The 17,774-nt window shown below is 40.6% G+C and overlaps 1 protein-coding gene across 6 annotated transcripts in view; it reads right to left on the reverse strand.

Annotated features, from left to right (window-relative positions):
* TTC7A (tetratricopeptide repeat domain 7A) overlaps window positions 1–17,774 on the reverse strand; it is a 167,624-nt gene that overhangs the window by 25,013 nt on the left and 124,837 nt on the right. For 5 of the 6 annotated variants that reach the window (XM_071739416.1, XM_071739415.1, XM_071739413.1 and 2 more), the window contains one exon: window positions 9,874–10,076. The exons of the other annotated variant lie outside the window; for it this stretch is intronic. In XM_071739416.1, the coding sequence (XP_071595517.1) occupies window positions 9,874–10,076 (203 nt within the window). The remainder of the gene's footprint in view (window positions 1–9,873; window positions 10,077–17,774) is intronic. 6 annotated transcript variants of the gene reach the window in all.

Raw genomic sequence — 17,774 nt, forward strand, 5'->3', positions numbered from 1 at the left:
AGTAAGCAGCATTATATTCTTTTTGCTGTCTATTCTATCTTCCTTCCAATTCTTCCCTTCCCCTTCTCTCTTGTACACCTATGGTTCTCCAAACATACGGGAGAAATGCAGTGCATTGAATAGAAAAAAAAAAAAAGTGACAAAAAAATTATTAATAGCATATAGGCATTTCCCCACATCAAGTGAAAACTTATGGGTTGGGCTAGATGTTTATATGTTTTGTATGATCAGAGTAGTTCAAAAATATCCTGCTGGAGACCAGGACTTAGCAAATTCATCCTTCCAGTGTTTTCTTGCACACTCCTTATTAGGCAGACCTGAGAGTCCCAGAGTCTGTAGCTCTCCAAGCTGCATCACAGAAGACGTCACTCGTCTTCCTTTGGGTTGCTAGAATCTCCTGTTGCCTGTCACTATTACTTAATTAAGAAAGGAGAGAAAGAGAAAAAAAGGCACTTTGTTCAAGGTTATTCCATTTTTGGAAAAGCTTGTTAATGGCTGTCTACTGGAATGCTTTTTCTACCTTTAGCTCTGTCATTTCTCTCTTAAAATTCCAAACCCTTTCTCACCCAAGGAAACTGCAGAACTGTACCGGCACAAAGATGTTCTGCTCGCACTGAATTTGCCGAGCAGAAGGATACATTCACTGTCAGAGAAAGGAAGCACCCTCCCTCCCCACCTCCCCCACCCTGCAAAAAGCTATTTTTTGCAGGCCTTGTCACATCTTATCCCTGGGAAGAGAAGAGGGTTGTGCTAGAAAAGTCCTCAGATTCACATTTGCTTCTGTTTACTCTGCCCTTCACAGCACTGCTGTAACAATTTATCAATACAATGGAGGGCAAGGCACAACACACAGGCAAAGCAGACTCCTCTGATGAAAACAAACCCTCCTGAGAGGAAGAAATCCCACTCCCACCGCAATAATGTTTTCATCCCTTCCTACATTTAGGGACATAAGGGTACTCAGAGCTGTAAAGCACATCCTTTGTGCTGAACAGTTGCAGTATTCTGCCTGATATAATTTGTGGTCCAGAAGCCCAAACGAACAATACAGCACCATAGGAATCGAGGCATATAATTAGAATAAAAAAGATTTTGTGCTTACAGAGCGCCTGTCATCTGAAAGTATGCACAGATATTAATTAAGCCACAGAAGCCCCCGATGAAGTAGATTAGTAGCTTCATCCCTGTTTTACAGAGGTTTAGAGTAAAGTGTGCCACATAATCACAGCTGGAAGCAGAGCAGAGCTGGCGGTTCAGGGGATGGGGGGAGCCAGGGCTCCACCTCCTCCCCAGCCCTCGCCACTGAATTGCCTTCAATGGAAAATGAGCCGCAGTTCTTTGCTCTCTGGAAGAGGAAGGACCCACCCTGTTGCACAACAGTAGCAAAGCCCGAGCCTGAAGTGTTTTGATACAACCCATGAAGCCCTGCTCAGCTTGGGAACAGTAACCGGGAGCTCGTTCCCCCCTCATACCTGTGCTTTCGGAGCTCTGGAAGCTCCAAGAGATCACCCCTGCATCATTAACTCCCAGAAACACCCCTAATAACATGGCTTATGTCTTCTTGGGTTTCCTTTGGAGGACATGGCACACATAATATCTTAAGTATTTTAATTTGCAATATTGGGTTTTATTTTCCTATTTCTATACATTTTATTTTATTATTGGTCAGAAGCCAGGGTGACCTAGGATCACACAGACACAATGTAATTAAAAACTACAGCCAAGGAATACATCAAAAACATTAAAAACCTTAAAACTTGAAGGAGGTTTTACGTACAGGTTTTACACAAATATCTGTGTACCATCTATAAATAATCGAAGGGCTTATAAGTACACTCTTATACAGCTGAAGGATGGCTGTCAGGAGAAACAGGCCAGTCTTTTCCAGTGGTACCCAGTGACAGAACAAGAGGCTATGGGCACAAACTTGAACAAGTTCCATCTAAATATGAGCAGGAAATTCTTTACTTTGAGGGAAGCAGAGCACTGGGAACAGGCAGCACTCAAAGGTGATGGAGTCTTCATCTCTGGAGACATTCAAAACCCTTCTGGACATCATCCTATGCAGCCTACTCTAAGTGAACCCACCTTAGTAAGGGGGTTGGACTAGATGATCTCCAGAGGTCCCTTACAACCCCTAACATTCTGTGATTTAAAGTAACAAACTCAATGTGTGTATATATATATATAAATATAAGAAACAAACCTTTTAAAATTGTCTTACTAGCAAAACTTCAGTTTTTTTGTGTGTGTCGAAGAACAGTTAGAAATTAATTTTGCTGTCACCTACTGAAATTCAAGTTCCTGTGACAACAGTTTCATAAAGATTTTCCTTAAGTGCTTCAGCAGTAGCTGTGAGAATGAAAAATATTCTCAGTATCACAAAGTAGTACACCTGTCCACTTAATCAAAATTACCTATCCCCTTATCACCTTTGCCAAAAGAAAACAGGAGAGCACCCAATGCAGCTAAGAACCATCACCAGAATACATAAAACCAGGTTGCTCATTATGTCTCTGAACAGAATTATCCACCTAGTTTTACTTAAGATAAATGCAGAGTTTTCCTAACTACAGGAAGATGCATGTTCACTTCTCTGTGCACAAATTAAAAAAAAAATAGAGTAAAAAATATTACTAGAAAATGTTAACAGACTTACCTACAAAATGACAAATTAATTCGATAGACTATGTATATACAGCATCTCCTTAGATGATAAATAACTCTGCTAATGTGAAAATTATGCTCTTTTTTTCCACATTTAAGCATAGAAAGCATACTGTCTTCAGCTTTTAAGGTAAAAATGCTTTTAATTAGGGTCCTAGCTACCTTAAAACTCATACAGACCTTGGTATGATGAACCTATGATAATTTACCCATGCTGAGAATATGTCCCATGATTTGTATGATTGCTTTATGGCAGCATGAAACAAATCCCCAAGGAAGTAACACATGTCATCCTTAAAAATATTAAGCAATCAAGCCATGGTTTTATTATGTGAATGGATGCCTTTGAAAACAAGGATGCATGCACCATACTGTGAGGTAAAATGAAATAAATGAACAGAAATAATTCATTTCCATGTTCTAATCAGTGGAAACTGTAGTCTTCAAATTATCCTGACACTACCAAATGTGATCCTGGAGACAATAAGTTGACTCTCCTACTAAAATGAACATGAAATTGCATCCTAAGTACACAATGAAGGCCAACTTAAACAGTCCAAGACTCTTTGTAAAGTGTCTTTTTATTAAGCCCCTGCATCCAACCGAACTATTAAGAGCAGAAGATTTAAACACAGCATCATGTAGTTTTTAAATGCTTAAATCTAATAAAAAGCAATGTACTTATCTTAGGCAAAAGGAATATTATCTATACATAAATGTGTTCTCAAGCAAGCCCTTCAGCTTCTAGCACTAGCAGCAGCAGAGTGAAATTTGTGTTCCAGAAGCTAAATGCACATCACTGGGAAGCAAAATGAAGAACACAAATCAAAGACTAGAACTGCATGCTGGCTGTGCTGTATTCACAAACTGGGACACTGACATCTCTGTAAGGACCTGAGACAACATGGTTACATGGCTCACTATTATAAATCCATTCATTAGAGATGCTGACGGTTCAGAAAAAATCTAGTCCCTACAGGCATGAGGAGATGGAAACAGAGCTGCAGTAATGAGATCAGCTTAATACAAACCATTTGGAATATAACATTATATTTGTATGAAAATGCACATGGGCAATAACTGGATGAGTAGAAGGGACAAACTACAGGACAATAAGTTTTGTTTGATGTTTGTTGTTTGTTTTTTTTTTAACACTGAGTCTACAATGCTGTACTTGAAGCTAAGCTAATTTTTCATAAGTACATTATTTGCTCTAGCCTCCTCATCTTAAAAAAGAACTGTAAGTTCAGAGAGAGGCAACGACAATAAAGACAGGAATGGGACTGACTTGGTGATAGATATCTGTAAAATCATTAATGAGAGGGGGGGTGAATAAGAAGCAGTATTACCAAAATAAGAACATACATCAGTGTGCCTAGCGGGAGCTGCATGAAGAACACACAAAATCTGGCAGTTCTTTTGTACTGCAGAAAACAGATCTGTGGGTCTCCTTGCTGAAGAATACTGTGAAAGCTGAAAGCTAACTCAGACTCAAGACGAGCTCACAAAGGAAAAATCCACTGAGAATTACCAAGCCAGTAGAATCTACATCTACTTCAGGATGTCCCTGAGCTACATCATAACCTTAGAAGTACCACATATGCTTGCCCCACTCCCGTTCTTTCCTAGGCACGTCCTTACACTTCTATTGGAGAGAAGACTGGTCAAACCTCTGCTCTGACCTGGCACACTCATGCCAATGTTATATTCAGTATCTACTTGTAGAAAAAACAATCCTGGTCTCAGCTTCAGGGAGATGACTATCTGGAAAGCAGCTTTGCAGAAAGGGACCTTGTGGACAACAAGCTGGCCGTGAGCTGGCCCAGTGCCCTTGGAGCAAAGGCAGACAGACAGCCATTAGGAGGAGTGTTGCCAGCAGGTCGAGGGAAAGGATCCCTCCCCTCTACTCAGTTGAGGTGAGGACATACTTGGAGTACTGTGTCCAGTTCTGGGCTCCTCCATACAAGAAGGACTTGGATACAAGGGAGAGAGTCCAATACAGGGCCCTTGATATACTTAAAGAGACTGGAGTGCCTGTGATACAAGGAGAAGCCAAGAGACCTGGGACTATTCAGTCTGCAGAACAGAAGTCTGAGGTGGGACCTTAGCAGTAAGGTTAAACATCTGACGGTAAGGTGCAAAGAGGATGGAGCCAGACTCTTCTTCATGGAATCCACTGACTGGCTGGGCACAAATGGAGGGTACAGTACTATATGACTGTAAAGCCCTTGGTGTGGTTGCCAACCTTATGTTTTGCAGTGCAGACAACAGTCACTCTAAGAAAAAGTAGAACTTTCATGACTGGCACAACTGGTTCTACCTGCATATTCTATTTGACTTGATTCATCAAGTCAAACACATTTTCAAATGTATTTGAACCTCTTGTATTGAAACTTCAATGTATTATTCAAATACATTTTCATTAGATTATGTTTTCCCCCATTTATGTGGTCACAACAGAAGACAGAAACACATTCTGAAGACTGCATTTTCACCTTCAGTAAAACTCATCAGATAAAACCCAGTACATACTTCACTTTGTTTCTCTATCAAGTATAGGGGTAAGGCAGTGCACACAGATACATGGAATTCTGATAACAACTTGATCATTCTGGCCCCAGCCTTCAAGAAAAGGGAGGAATCATTACAATCTTCCATTGCAATCAATAAGACTCAAGTACAAGTCAAGCAATTTTTTTTTCTTTGCTTTTATGGTATTATTTTTTTGATGTTCTCATTAAATCCGGCACAGTGACAGCGATGAGAGTGCCCATTTCCTTCCCTTTTAAATACACAATTCTCTTTCTTCCTCCCAACCAAAATATGTTGAGAATTACTTGTAACTCAACAAAATGCTATGTGAGATGCATACTGGGCAGGAGTCTTCTGAACATCTTGGTATAATTTTAGTTTATTTTGCAATATTAAATATGGAGCTTTAGGACTTGAATCCTACATGCTGCCACTGATATTCTCCTCCTTTGAATCAAAAGGGAGAATGGTACTGAATGCACTGTGGCTGGGAACTAGCACATTTCAATGTCTTTTTCTAGTGACATACAGGTAGGTGGATTTTATGTATCACTTTACAAGGAGGTGTCATCTGCCCCAGCTTATATTTTTTGACTTGGTTGGGCACATGTCAGTTATGCTATCACCATCCCAAAGCTGGGAATATCATGATGTTCTATAATCAAATTTGGTGCATACTGAAATGTGCTGTCAGAGATTAGCTTCTGGCATAGCTGACTAGTCACAGTGTAAGACAAGGGGATATGGGATAAGCTCTTCTTTCTGGACCAGTGATGGTACCTGCTCAGTACAAACTCCATCAGCCCCCCTGGGAGGAAGAAGTGAGATATGATCTTTGTAACCAGGACTTGGAAGGAGCCTTGGAAGGGAAAGAAGAAGAAAAGAACAGGCCTGTTCCAGTAAAGAAAGGCAGACAGAAATGAGACAGAACAAGGAGGAATGTGGAAAAAAACCCCTACTGAACCGTATTTCCTAAAAAGAGCCGTGGTCTTCCAGTATGTACAGTTTTGGAGGGCCAAGCCAATTGTTTCTGATAGCCAACAGTTGTTCAACCAAAGGAGTTGCTCCACACCTCATAAGAAGTACTTCAGTACCTAAGTATGCTTCCAATAAACCTAAAACCTAATTCTATGTGTTTTTTCCAGATGAAAACAGAACTCGCTCAACAAATGTGCTTCTTTAGATTAGGTATTAACCAGCCGTACTTTGTAAAGACCACTGGTGGAGTCTTAACACATGCTTAAGGATGCTGTGGCATCACTTAGAAACTGTGAGAGTCCTAGCAAGAAGCAGCACAGCCATGTGGTATTTTCAATGTGCTTGTGGTTTGCTTAACACAGCCCCTGTTACGAAGCAGAGGATGCTCCCCACCTCAGCACACAAACTCCACACTGCAGTTCTGCTGCACAGTGCTGCTCTTCCATGCAGCAGTGAGCTGTATATGGAAAGCACACTGATTTTACAGCCTTTGTAAACACCCTACAGTCAAAGAAAAACACAGCCATTTTCAGCTATGCAGACAAAGTGCTTGTGTTTATTATGGTGGTGACTACCCTGTGTAAAAGTGAAGTTATTGACACCTGATGGGCTCATTCATTGCTAGGTCTGTGCCCTTCATTTAAAGCCAGCAACGCTCTTCAGGTTGTAATTTTCCAAGTATAGCTTTGACAACCCAGTTCTGAGAACCCAGGGGAAGAGACATGACTGCTTTGCTAATTGATGCTGATCCACCAGGGAGAATCTGCACTGGCTCCAGCACAGTTTTCCCTGAAAGTGGACTAGGTCAGTTGCATGGCAATTCACTAAGCCAAACAATAATTCTCATAACCAGATCCTCTTTCCCTAAATTATTACACATCCACAACAATATTACTACAGTGGGAAAACTATGTACTAAACTGTTTAGGGAGACAAGCACTGAACCAGCATGTATGAATTTAATTTTAGCTGCTTGTGTATGTCTCTCACATAGTTTCAAGACTCTTGGAACTATCTGATTAATCTAGTTTGGCCTCTTGCATAACCCAAGGCATACATTTCCCTCTGGTAGGGGGGGCTGAACATACTGTGCTGAAGAACTTGTATTTTTAATGACAGTACAGCTAGTACTTGGCCAATACATACATTTGAGAAAGGCATCCAGTCTTCTTCAGGTGGCCTCCAGGAGAAGCAGAATTCACCACTTGTTACATTATATCCTCAGTCGCATACACCTAGCCTTACCTTCTCCATAGGGACATCATCTTCTCAATCAGTACACAGGACAAAATCCCTTAGCTAAAAGCCATTCAGTACTTTATTTTTGCCCTTTTTATTTGATGCATAGCCCTCAAAGCCTTGTTTACTGTGCATTATTCCAGCTCTGTTCAGAAGGCAGAGTGATTAATTTCTTTAGAGGCTTTTCTATAGTGTTCATCAGACGCTTCTAACTTGTTATGTGCAATTTCCTAGCTTTTGGAAAAGCACACAAAGGAATGCCATCATGTGGTATCCCGTAACTACTGCCATGATTCACGTCAGCAGGGATAGATGAGACCTTTGCTATCTTAGCTAACAGGTGTAAAAGGCAGGCTGCCAGCAGGGCCATTCTAAAGGAGTTGAGGCACACACTAAACCAAGTGAAAACCACCAAGGAGGAAAGATTCAAAATTTCAAGGAGATGGAAGGCTATGGAGCAAAAGTACTCTTACAGATTCATGCTCCTCTGTCATGCTTGTAAGACCAGCCCCTTTAATTTGCTGTTTCCAACGTGCACACCCCTCAGTCCATGTCTCTCAGCCTGGTTCCTTAACCCAGTTGCATTCTTGTTATCTGTCCAGTCTTATCCAGTCTTATTCTTTTTAACTACCCAGTCCTACCTAGTGTTACCTGTTTCACTGTATCTTAGTTTCTACCTACCCTTATTTCTCTTTGTTACTGAGTTTATTGGTCTTCTTCCCTACGTGCTGATGGACTGAGTCTCTGACCCCAGATTACCTCTGTCACTGTCCTTTTCCATTCTCCTAAATATGCTTGGGTCCCTTGACAAAAGATGATGGGCTTACTGGGGTTTGAGGAGAAGGAGCATTCACAGACTCTTCAGAGATTTCAGAAATATGTAGCTGTTAAGCACGTATGAAATGTGTTTTTTAAAGGGTATGACTTGGATAGCCTAGGAAGGGTTTTCTTTTCATGATAAAAAAACCCATTACGTTACAAAGACAACTCATTCCTGACAAAACTTGGAGATATTAAAGCACAGTAAAGACTGTCACAGAGGTTTTTAAGGTCTCCAGTTTAATTTTCAGAAACAGTTAAGCCATGCTGGGTGACATTTTCCTAAGTAAACTGGGCCAGAGCAGATGTGCAGATGGAAATTTTTATTCCAGCTGACTATAGTTTCAGAAAATTGCAAACAACTGAAATGGGAAGACACAGTATGTGGTCCTGCCCATAAAATAAGACAAGAATGAAAGCTCTAAGTATCATGTTGGCATCTAACTCGATGGCTGCTCTGCTATCAGTGACTTGTCTGAAGTCATGACACTAACTGAGCAAAACCAGGATTCTATCTTGCCAGACATTCACAGACTGATTTGTAAAGGCTGTATCACAGCAACAAAGCAGTATTATTGCCTCATGTAAGCCTGATATGTTCCTATCTGTTTTGTAACCTTCTCCTAACATATGTACCAGCTATTTATTTATTGGTTTTGCACTGAACATATTATTACCAAATATCTCATCCCTTGCCTGTAGGTTCTACTATATTCTCTCGATTATAACTTCACTTTGTGTTGACCCCTTGTGCACTGATACTCCTTCAGTTTGGGAGTTGCCTGCAAACCTCATCAGGACCAAATTTATGCCAGGAAATACAAATCTGCTAGCAAAGACACAAAGCAGTCACGTGGATATAGAGTTCCTGTAAAAATTAAATTAGTCAAGAAAGACTTGTAAAATCCCAGAGCGACCTAGTAAGGGCTACAGTTAACAAGACACATAACTGATGAAATATGATTAACTTCTGTGATCTCCTAAGATAAATGGGTTTTGGTTTCCCACAAAGCCCCTTGTGTTATTGCTGTTATTATTGCTGAGCTATTATTGCTAAATTGTTATTATAACTAAGCTCTAGGCCCTCTGTCCATCACTGAGTTTGTTCTGGGGATGGTGCAGCAGAAAAAATACTTGCTGGAGAAGAGCAGTACCAAAAACTCCAAGTTTGGAGCTTATCAGAAGTTTAAGATAAAAACAGATTAATTTTATCATAAACTCATAGTTTATCTTGATTTGAGTTGGCTCAAGACTCCAGCCTATGGTTTACAAACCTTTTGTATATCTATATTCTATACTTACTTAGTTCAGATCTTTCAACCATCAGAGTACTGCTTCTTTAAAATACATAACAGTTAGCAGGGAAAGCAGCAAAGACAAAGCAGTGAATTAACTTCCAAAAATATCAGCGTTTGTCAGTTAAAATATTTACTTTTGACAGAAGTCTTAATTAGTTTAAAACATTCAATCCGGTCTTAAAATAGAGGTTCGAGCTACCCAATTTATTCTTGGAACAGTCACTTGCTCACAGGATTAGGAAGACAATGGCATCCAGAGCAAGCATGAGCCCTCTCCCCTCTTATTACAGTTAATCAGGAACATAAATACTATAATGGAGCTGAGCTCCTTCAAACTCACCAGGCTGTGCATAATTTCCACTCCAGCTGGATTCACTGTGAGCGCTTCATCATACAATTGCCTAGCCTCCTCCAAATTGCCTTTCATTTCTGCAAGCCTCCCACGCATGTACAGTACAGCATGAGATGTGGGGAAAAGACTAGCTGCCTCCTGGATACAAAAACCTGCTTCTTTGAGATGCTGTTGTTCCATGAAGAGTTCAGCTAAAAAGAAACAAAAAAGCAAAACAACAAAACCAAAAACAAACAAAAACCAAAACAAACAAAAATGAAAACCAACACAACACAACAAAACAAAAAATCCTACCATTAATTGAAATAAGTCAGAGACCTTTCTGCACATTAATTACATTTCATCACTCTTAAGCATATAGAACATGAGGCCATGATCCAGCACAGTGCTTACTACTACAGGTAGTGCTTACTATCCCAGGTGGAGTCACTGGGTGCATTTTTTTAATGCTAAGGGCTCTATACAGATGTTCATGGACATCTTTAGGTGTTGTCCTGACAGGGGACAGCCTTGAGGATTCCTTAGTCAGGAATGTAAAAAGTACTGAACTAAGCCCTAAGGAAGCAGGGCTGGTAGCCACTTGGAACCATCATATGTATTTCCAAATAATCTGGGGAAAAAAAGGACATCACTGTCTACTGAAATCTCTAAACATGTCAGAGTAATAGAATACATGTTACTGAGCTGGACATTAGATAACTTATTTTAAAAAAAAGATGATTAAAAATATTTTTCTCTGCTTGTTTGTCTGGTTTATGAGATAGCTGTCTTCTAACTCCCCAGAGACTATTAAAATCAAAAGGCTTTTATTCTGGAGACTTACTTATATTTTGTATTCACACATTTACTTCCTCATAGATACTCTATGGAAGAATAAAAGAGAGCCCTTGCCCAGTTCTTTACTTTCTTCAACTACCAGCAACAACCTTAGAGATTTTCTTAGGAGAGAAGAAAAAGTATAAGGCATACTGATGTACTTGACTGTTAATTTGTTGATCAAATAATTTCTCATATTAAACAAATTCTATAACATTGCTAAACTTTAACATTTCTCAGGATTCCAACTAGGTCATTGCTGGGCAAGATGATCATGTAGGTCCTTTCCAGCTGAAATAGTCTATTCTAATTCTAGATTTATTCTGCATTAAATCCTTGCAAGGGATGTGAAAAGTGATACTCAGTTTTCACTGCTGCATGTAAAACTGGAAGTTTTTAGATATATATTTATGAAAAGCCTTAATTCTCTCTTCTTCTTTTTTTTTTTTTTTTTTTTTTTTAAACTGATAATGCAGTAATGGTAATGCAGAAAGCATTAACAGGTCAAGAGTCCAATTCAAAATTACTAATTCAGGCATCAGATTTTGATAAATATTTCTGAAAACAGATATAACCTTAAAAGCCCTGACTTTTAAAGGTAGTGAATATTCTAAGGAAGTCTCTGTGAAGGGGTAAATTAGATTGAAGGTTCCTCTTGAATAGGTCTGAAACTCTTCCAATTTCTGAACACTGGGAGACCCAGGTGACTGTGGGGCTTGGCAAGTGGATCCTGGAGCTTGCTGGGCAGAGGTGAGCAGGAGACCTTCTCAAAGGCAGTCCTGCTTGACCATGGAAAGGCTCCTCCTTAGCCAACCTAATTTTATGAGGCTCGGACCACAAATAGCACTGCTATTGGCACACTGAAAATGATCATGTACAGAAATGACAGCATGGCTGAACAGCTTCTGAAGCTGTCCATCTAGAAGAAGGGTGAGACATTGTCAAGAAGATGCTCAAATATTTTTTAGTTCTTCCTAGGTTGTGGTACAGATAAACATCATTCACCAAGGCTGTCAACATGAGCAGAACACTAGTTCCTTGGTAAGAGCTATACTCTTTGAAGTGACTCATATACATCTCTCTATGATTAACCATTATAAGATCTCAGCATCCATCCCTTCCTTTGTCTCCAAGAGTCTGCAGCTATCTATAATAACAGAAAGTAAGACCATGTACCTTGTGAAGTTGAGTATGTGTGCAGTCTTATTCAAAAGTCTGTGGGAGGAGTGCAATTGCACTCCCAAGGTTGCAATTCCCAAGGAACAGAGCATTTTCCTGCCAAGTGCTGCACAGCAGCTGATGCTGTGCATGTAGCAATAATGAGGATGGGGATGTGCAAAGTGAGGATTCGCAGCTTGAAGATAAATGCTTCATTTGCAAAGTTAGGACAAACTTAGTGGCACAAAAGAAGTGGTGAAATCCTGGCACTGACTGAAGACAGCAGAAGTTGTGGGTACTGACATATTAAAAGCTCTGTTAGCAACCAACAGCATAATGTGACCTGTTTCATTTCAGAAAAGAATTGGGAGCAAGGGGTTTTTGATGTGAAATCACGCACAGCTGCTGTTCCAATGCATACAAAATGGAAAACACTTACTCTTTCTTTCAACGGTGCCTGTAAATCTTCTTCAGTAATAACAATTATTTAGAGGGAGTGCAGGAACACAGAATCTAAATAAGATCTACAAATTATGTTTCATGGTATGGTAATGTAGCATATTCAAGTTCAGTCCACTTCTTTGCAGGCTCAATAGTCAATGAAAAATTATTCAATGGTGTGGGAGGACTAATTTGCATAAAAAAAGAATGTGAGAGGTGCCTTTGGGTTACCGAAAGAAGGAGGGTACCCACCCAGCTAAAAATAGACTTTAAGGGTAATCATTTAGGCCTGCATTAAAATGTGTTTTCTGTAAACTAATTTTTCACTTCTATTATATACCCATTTTATTCAGAGATTAACAAGATATGCTTATACAACATGGAATAAAAACAGAGCTGGAGGCAGAAATCAAAAAAACTCAAAAAACAAGGACATGATCATGATAGTAGTACTGCCTCTTCAGTGGTACTGAAGGTACTGAAATACCTGCCTGTGCATTCCCTGGGTTAGCTTCCTGTCCACTGGATTATTCAGCGTATCTCCTATATCATTTCATTATGTTGTAAATAAACAGAACAGTGACCTCCATGAGGAAGTTCTGTTACAAAGATGTGGCACCCAATTCCACTTTGAAGAAGAGGGTATCTCCTCAGGTTGACAGACAGGTAGAGGAGATATGCAATTCTTATCCTGGGAAAGGTTCAATGCTTCAGGAAAACCATTTATGCACCTCCAGCTAATGGACTACATTGTTCTTTGTACTGGCACTCTGCAGTATTTGTGAGCTTCCTTGCTCTCTCTCACTTAATACCATCTTCATAAAAACTTCTAAAAATTAGAGATGATAATCCTATCTATTAGCATCTGCAACCATGGATGTTCTACCTCCTCTATTAACATCTGTGCAGTAATGCTACAAATTCTGAGAGGGAATTATTTATAGGGAATACTTCTGCATTTCTACCTCTAACTATGGGCTGAGACAGTGCACTGCATGTATGCACCAAGGCAGGATAAATTGTTCATATTCCTTTCATTTTCCAATTGAAGTTTGAGTCTTCATCCATTGTAACAATGAGCAGCTTCAGCTGACTCCCAGATCCAGCCTAGCTTGATTAATTTCTTTCCCATATTCACATTATGCTTCCCATCTGTCCTCTCGTGCAGTACTGTCCAGCCTGCTCTGCTGTTCTTCCCAACAAATGTCATCTCCTCTTGTGGCTATGGCTGCCTCTGTCTTGGCTTGCAACTAGAGTTCCACTTCCACACCAGTCTTAATGCTGGGCCCAGTCCCTGAGAGCAGCACACATCTTCACTCAGATTATCATCAACTCCTGATATAAGCTCCTACTTGTTCCAGCTGTTTCTGCCAGCATTTAACATCATCTAGAGTGAAGATCCTTAATCAAGTGAGAATTGCCAGAAGCATATCATCTATTCACTCTCCAAAGACCAGTAACAAACACACAAATTGAGGGCACTTTCCAGAACACTGACAAAGCTGGGTCTCCTGCAGCTGGGCTCCTTTTTTCACTTCCATTCTTTGACAGAACTCTGTTAAAGAGCTCAATAGAGGAGTAGCAACAGAATAATCTGGTCATGTCTGCATCAAAGTACTAGTCTGAGGAAGCTTTCCCTGCCATCCCCTTGAACACTTTATTTCCTGTTACCTATGTGTTTCAAAGAAGTGTTAAGAGTGATTGTGATTGTGCTTGTCACCACAGAAAGCAGCAACAGCTGTGATTCTAGCCAAAAAATAAAATGGATTTAAAATGTGATGTGAACAACTTAAGAGTCAAAATTTCATTCCCTGTCGAGCCCATTTGGTGTTATCCAAGATGCAGCACTTAGACTCCCACAGACAGACTGCATCCAACAACAGTTGGGTCTGTTGGATCTAAGGAACTTGGTCTGCTCTTGTCCACCCCAAAAATGCCACTGAACAGCAATGAGGCCAGCACAGTGCAGCCAAGTGACTGTCAGGATGGTATAGTGGGAACATCCCTTCACACTTTCAGAACATGAGAGCACCTGCAAGGATGGGTAGGGAGATGTTTTCTATTCCATATAATCTGTCATTAGGAGCTGTTAATGCTTGTTACTGCAGCAGCTCTTAGCCAGCTGGAAAGACTCACTCCACTGGGACAGCTCTGCCTTCAGCAGTGAATACAAATCTATTGCCTTGATAAAGGGTTCCCCAATGCCTTTCCTTTCTGGAAGGTGACAGTTTATTTGTTGTTTTATGTTATGACACCGCCCTGAACAAAGCATCTTGAGAATATGCCAGCAGATTAGATGGAAGATTCCTCAAGCTGTATCCTGACTGCAATAACTTCATTTGATGCAAACCTTTGATACAGAACTGGAGAACACAAACTGCCACTTGTTCCCATTCACTTGAGCTTAGCAACTTGCTCTTTTGAATGAGGAAAAAGATTTACATCCTCAAAGACTGACTTTGCATGCAAACTGGTAGTTAACTGGAGCCCAGGGACCTGCTTTAAATTTCCATATTTACCACAAGCTACATTCTGTACTAAACGGTGCAGTCAAAACTTGAAATACTACAAAATAGCTAATTCCTTGATGTGAAGTGGGACCCTGCTTGCTGGTGAGGAAACAGCTCTTTCCCAGCTGGGAGAAGCAAGCTACCATTTTCTAGGCAATAAGGCCACAACTGATATGGGTGACATAAAAATTCTTCTGTTGGAGGGGCACTTTTTGGGTTGTCTTGTACTCTCACAACATGTACTACTGGCTGTCATCAAAGGAAGGACTTCTAAGTGTTCATATTCCATCTCTGTCAAATATAAATGACTATTTCCTGTCACTGGTATGAATAAACGTCCTGCTTCCTTCTCATCATTGTGTACACTTTATAACTTGCCCAAAAGTCACTGAGCAGCTGAGGAAGTAACAGTATTTGGTACTCTCTGTTATCCTCTGCGTGCCACTGATAGTGCAATAGGTTTCTCTTCCCAAAGGAGCTAAAGAATCTTAACAAAGAGCATTCCTAGCTGCTGCCTGTATCCTTCAGAAATGAGTGATAACACACGTGTATGCTTGCATTTTGAGAAATGGCACGTGCTCTTTGAAGACTCCCAATTCCAACAGATTTAGTCCATGAAGTTTTACATCCTGCTTCAGCAATGAGAAATATCCAGAAGCCTCAGGAATGGGGGAAGCCTTCCGAAATACCCAGTTCACATACAAGGCCAAGACTCCTTGACTTTGAAAATTCATTGTTGACAGAAAATACAATAAACAAAGCTGGAGAGTGTAGATCAGAACCTAGTATCCACCTGAGAACACTCAGATGAAGATAAAAGGGGCATTTGGTGATCCTGACCCTGCACCAGAAAAGCCTAGGGCAGAGCTTGCTAAACCAAGAGGCTTAGCAAAACCACTGCTGGCTTCTTAACTACACTTGTAACATTTCAAGGAAGACCAAGCCAGCTCACTTCACCATTTCTGTCTCCAGTGTGAAGTGTACCTAATCCCTGCCAGTAAGCAAACACTGCAAGGCAACCATCTTTGCAGTATGCCTTTATTCTCCTCAGCAATAGCTGTGTAATGAAGGACTCCCTCCTGCTCCCCCCCCGCCAGCCTCTAGCTTTTCATACTGCTCTGTGTCACTGTAAAGAGCCAGAAAAATCAGCAGTGCTTATGAAGTTCAAGAACTCAAGCACTGAATGGGGAAGTTCTAAATTTGAAATACTGTAATTTGAAAGCACTTACAAAAAAAAAAAACCAAACCAAAACCCAAAACCCTAGAAACCTAAAAAGAAAGAAGAAGATTAGAATTCCTTCAACAACCAGTGCTGCATCATGGGGCAGCACCTGATCCCAGCTATTCTGTCAGTGTCAGTAAAGATGTCTCCCAAGCCTGATAAACGCTTTCAATATCACAGCTAATAACTCGAGGGGGCTTAAGATAGCTAAAAGCCTGGGGAAGGAAGAGCATCTAAATGCTCATGCAGGAGCTGAGCACACAGAAGCTGTGCTGGGTGGGCAGGAGGGGAGGGCAGGGCCATGCCCTTGGCTGCAGCCGGGTGCCCCTTGTGCGGCTGTGCGGCTGCCGGCCAGACGGGCTCGGAGAGTCCAGCCCGCTGGCCCCAGTGACACATTCCCGTGGAACAAAGCCCATCTCCTTCTAACACAGCTTTTTTTTATTTTTTTCTTCCCCCTCCCCCACCACCCCCTCCAGGAATCAGCCCATATGGAATAAAATAAATAAATCGGAAGAGTTTTGTGAAGGGGGGCAAAGTTCCTGCTGTACATAACTCGGAGGAGCAGATGTTTTTCCATTAGCTCACTGTTCCTTGCTGCACTGGCTGTCTTTACATTTCTTGTTTGTGGCACGTTCATTATAGCATTTTTCCAGCACTGAAACAGCAGGTAGCCCCACTGTGCATACATGGAATAGTTACCCTTGTCATTTTTCTTTAAATGCTCCTTTAAATTAGCCTTAGGTCTACCTGGTGAGATCCACAGACTGTGCTTAGCAGGCGTTTAGCCAATCTTAGATCAAATTACCAGACCTACTTTTCTGTGAGTGGCCATATTTGGTAAAGTATTGGGTTAGTCAAGAAGCTAAATTGTCAGATATAAAGTACTAGTAAAGACAAACAAAGTGGACATTGTAGTTAAAAGTAAAGCTTAAAATAATATAACAACAGGAGCTAGAATATTAGAACTCTTATAAAAACTGGTGTGCAGCATTCTAAAATGCTCTGTATAAATAGAGCATACGACTATTACTGCCTGGAAATATAATCACACATATTTCAGATAAGAAATCACTCCAGTTACCCAAAGAGATTAAAACTATTAAAAGTATTTCTTTTCAGTACTGACACACTTTGCTCTCCAGGTCAAAAGTGATCTTATAAAAATGTCAAATGAAGGTAAATTTTGGTCATAAATTTGAACAATTTCAAGTACGTTTTCCTTGGCCAAACAACATTATTGCATTTTCTAAACAGAAAAGAGGAGTACTGGCATGAGTTTAAAAATGAAATAAGGGGTAGAAATAAATTCTAGGTCAGATATTTCTCTTGGTCACACAATCAGTATTATCACCAGTAGTATCTCCAGGATTTCCCCGGCAGCTCCTCCTGCAACAAGAGGTGGAAGGAGTTAACAAGCTTTACCAATGCAGTGGAGGTTCCTACTCTCCTCTCAAAGCTAAAATCAAGCTCTCAATCTCAAGAAGTAGAATAAAGAGGAAAAAAAAGGCATATAGGGTGTGTAAAGACCACCTCTTCTGGAGCTGCACCACAGCTGCATGTGCACTGCAGCACCCTTCCTGAGTACTCCCTGAAACGAGCTGTTTCTCAGACTTGGGGCTTAGAATACTATTCAGGCTTATTAATGTCAAAGCCTAAAACGACAACTCTCTCCTTTTAGGAAGCCATTATGTTCCAAGAGGACAGGGAAGAAGGGACCAGACAAGCTGTGTTGATCAGTCTTT

This window comes from Heliangelus exortis, chromosome 3 (assembly GCF_036169615.1).
Source record: "Heliangelus exortis chromosome 3, bHelExo1.hap1, whole genome shotgun sequence".
NCBI classification, from domain to species: domain Eukaryota; kingdom Metazoa; phylum Chordata; class Aves; order Apodiformes; family Trochilidae; genus Heliangelus; species Heliangelus exortis.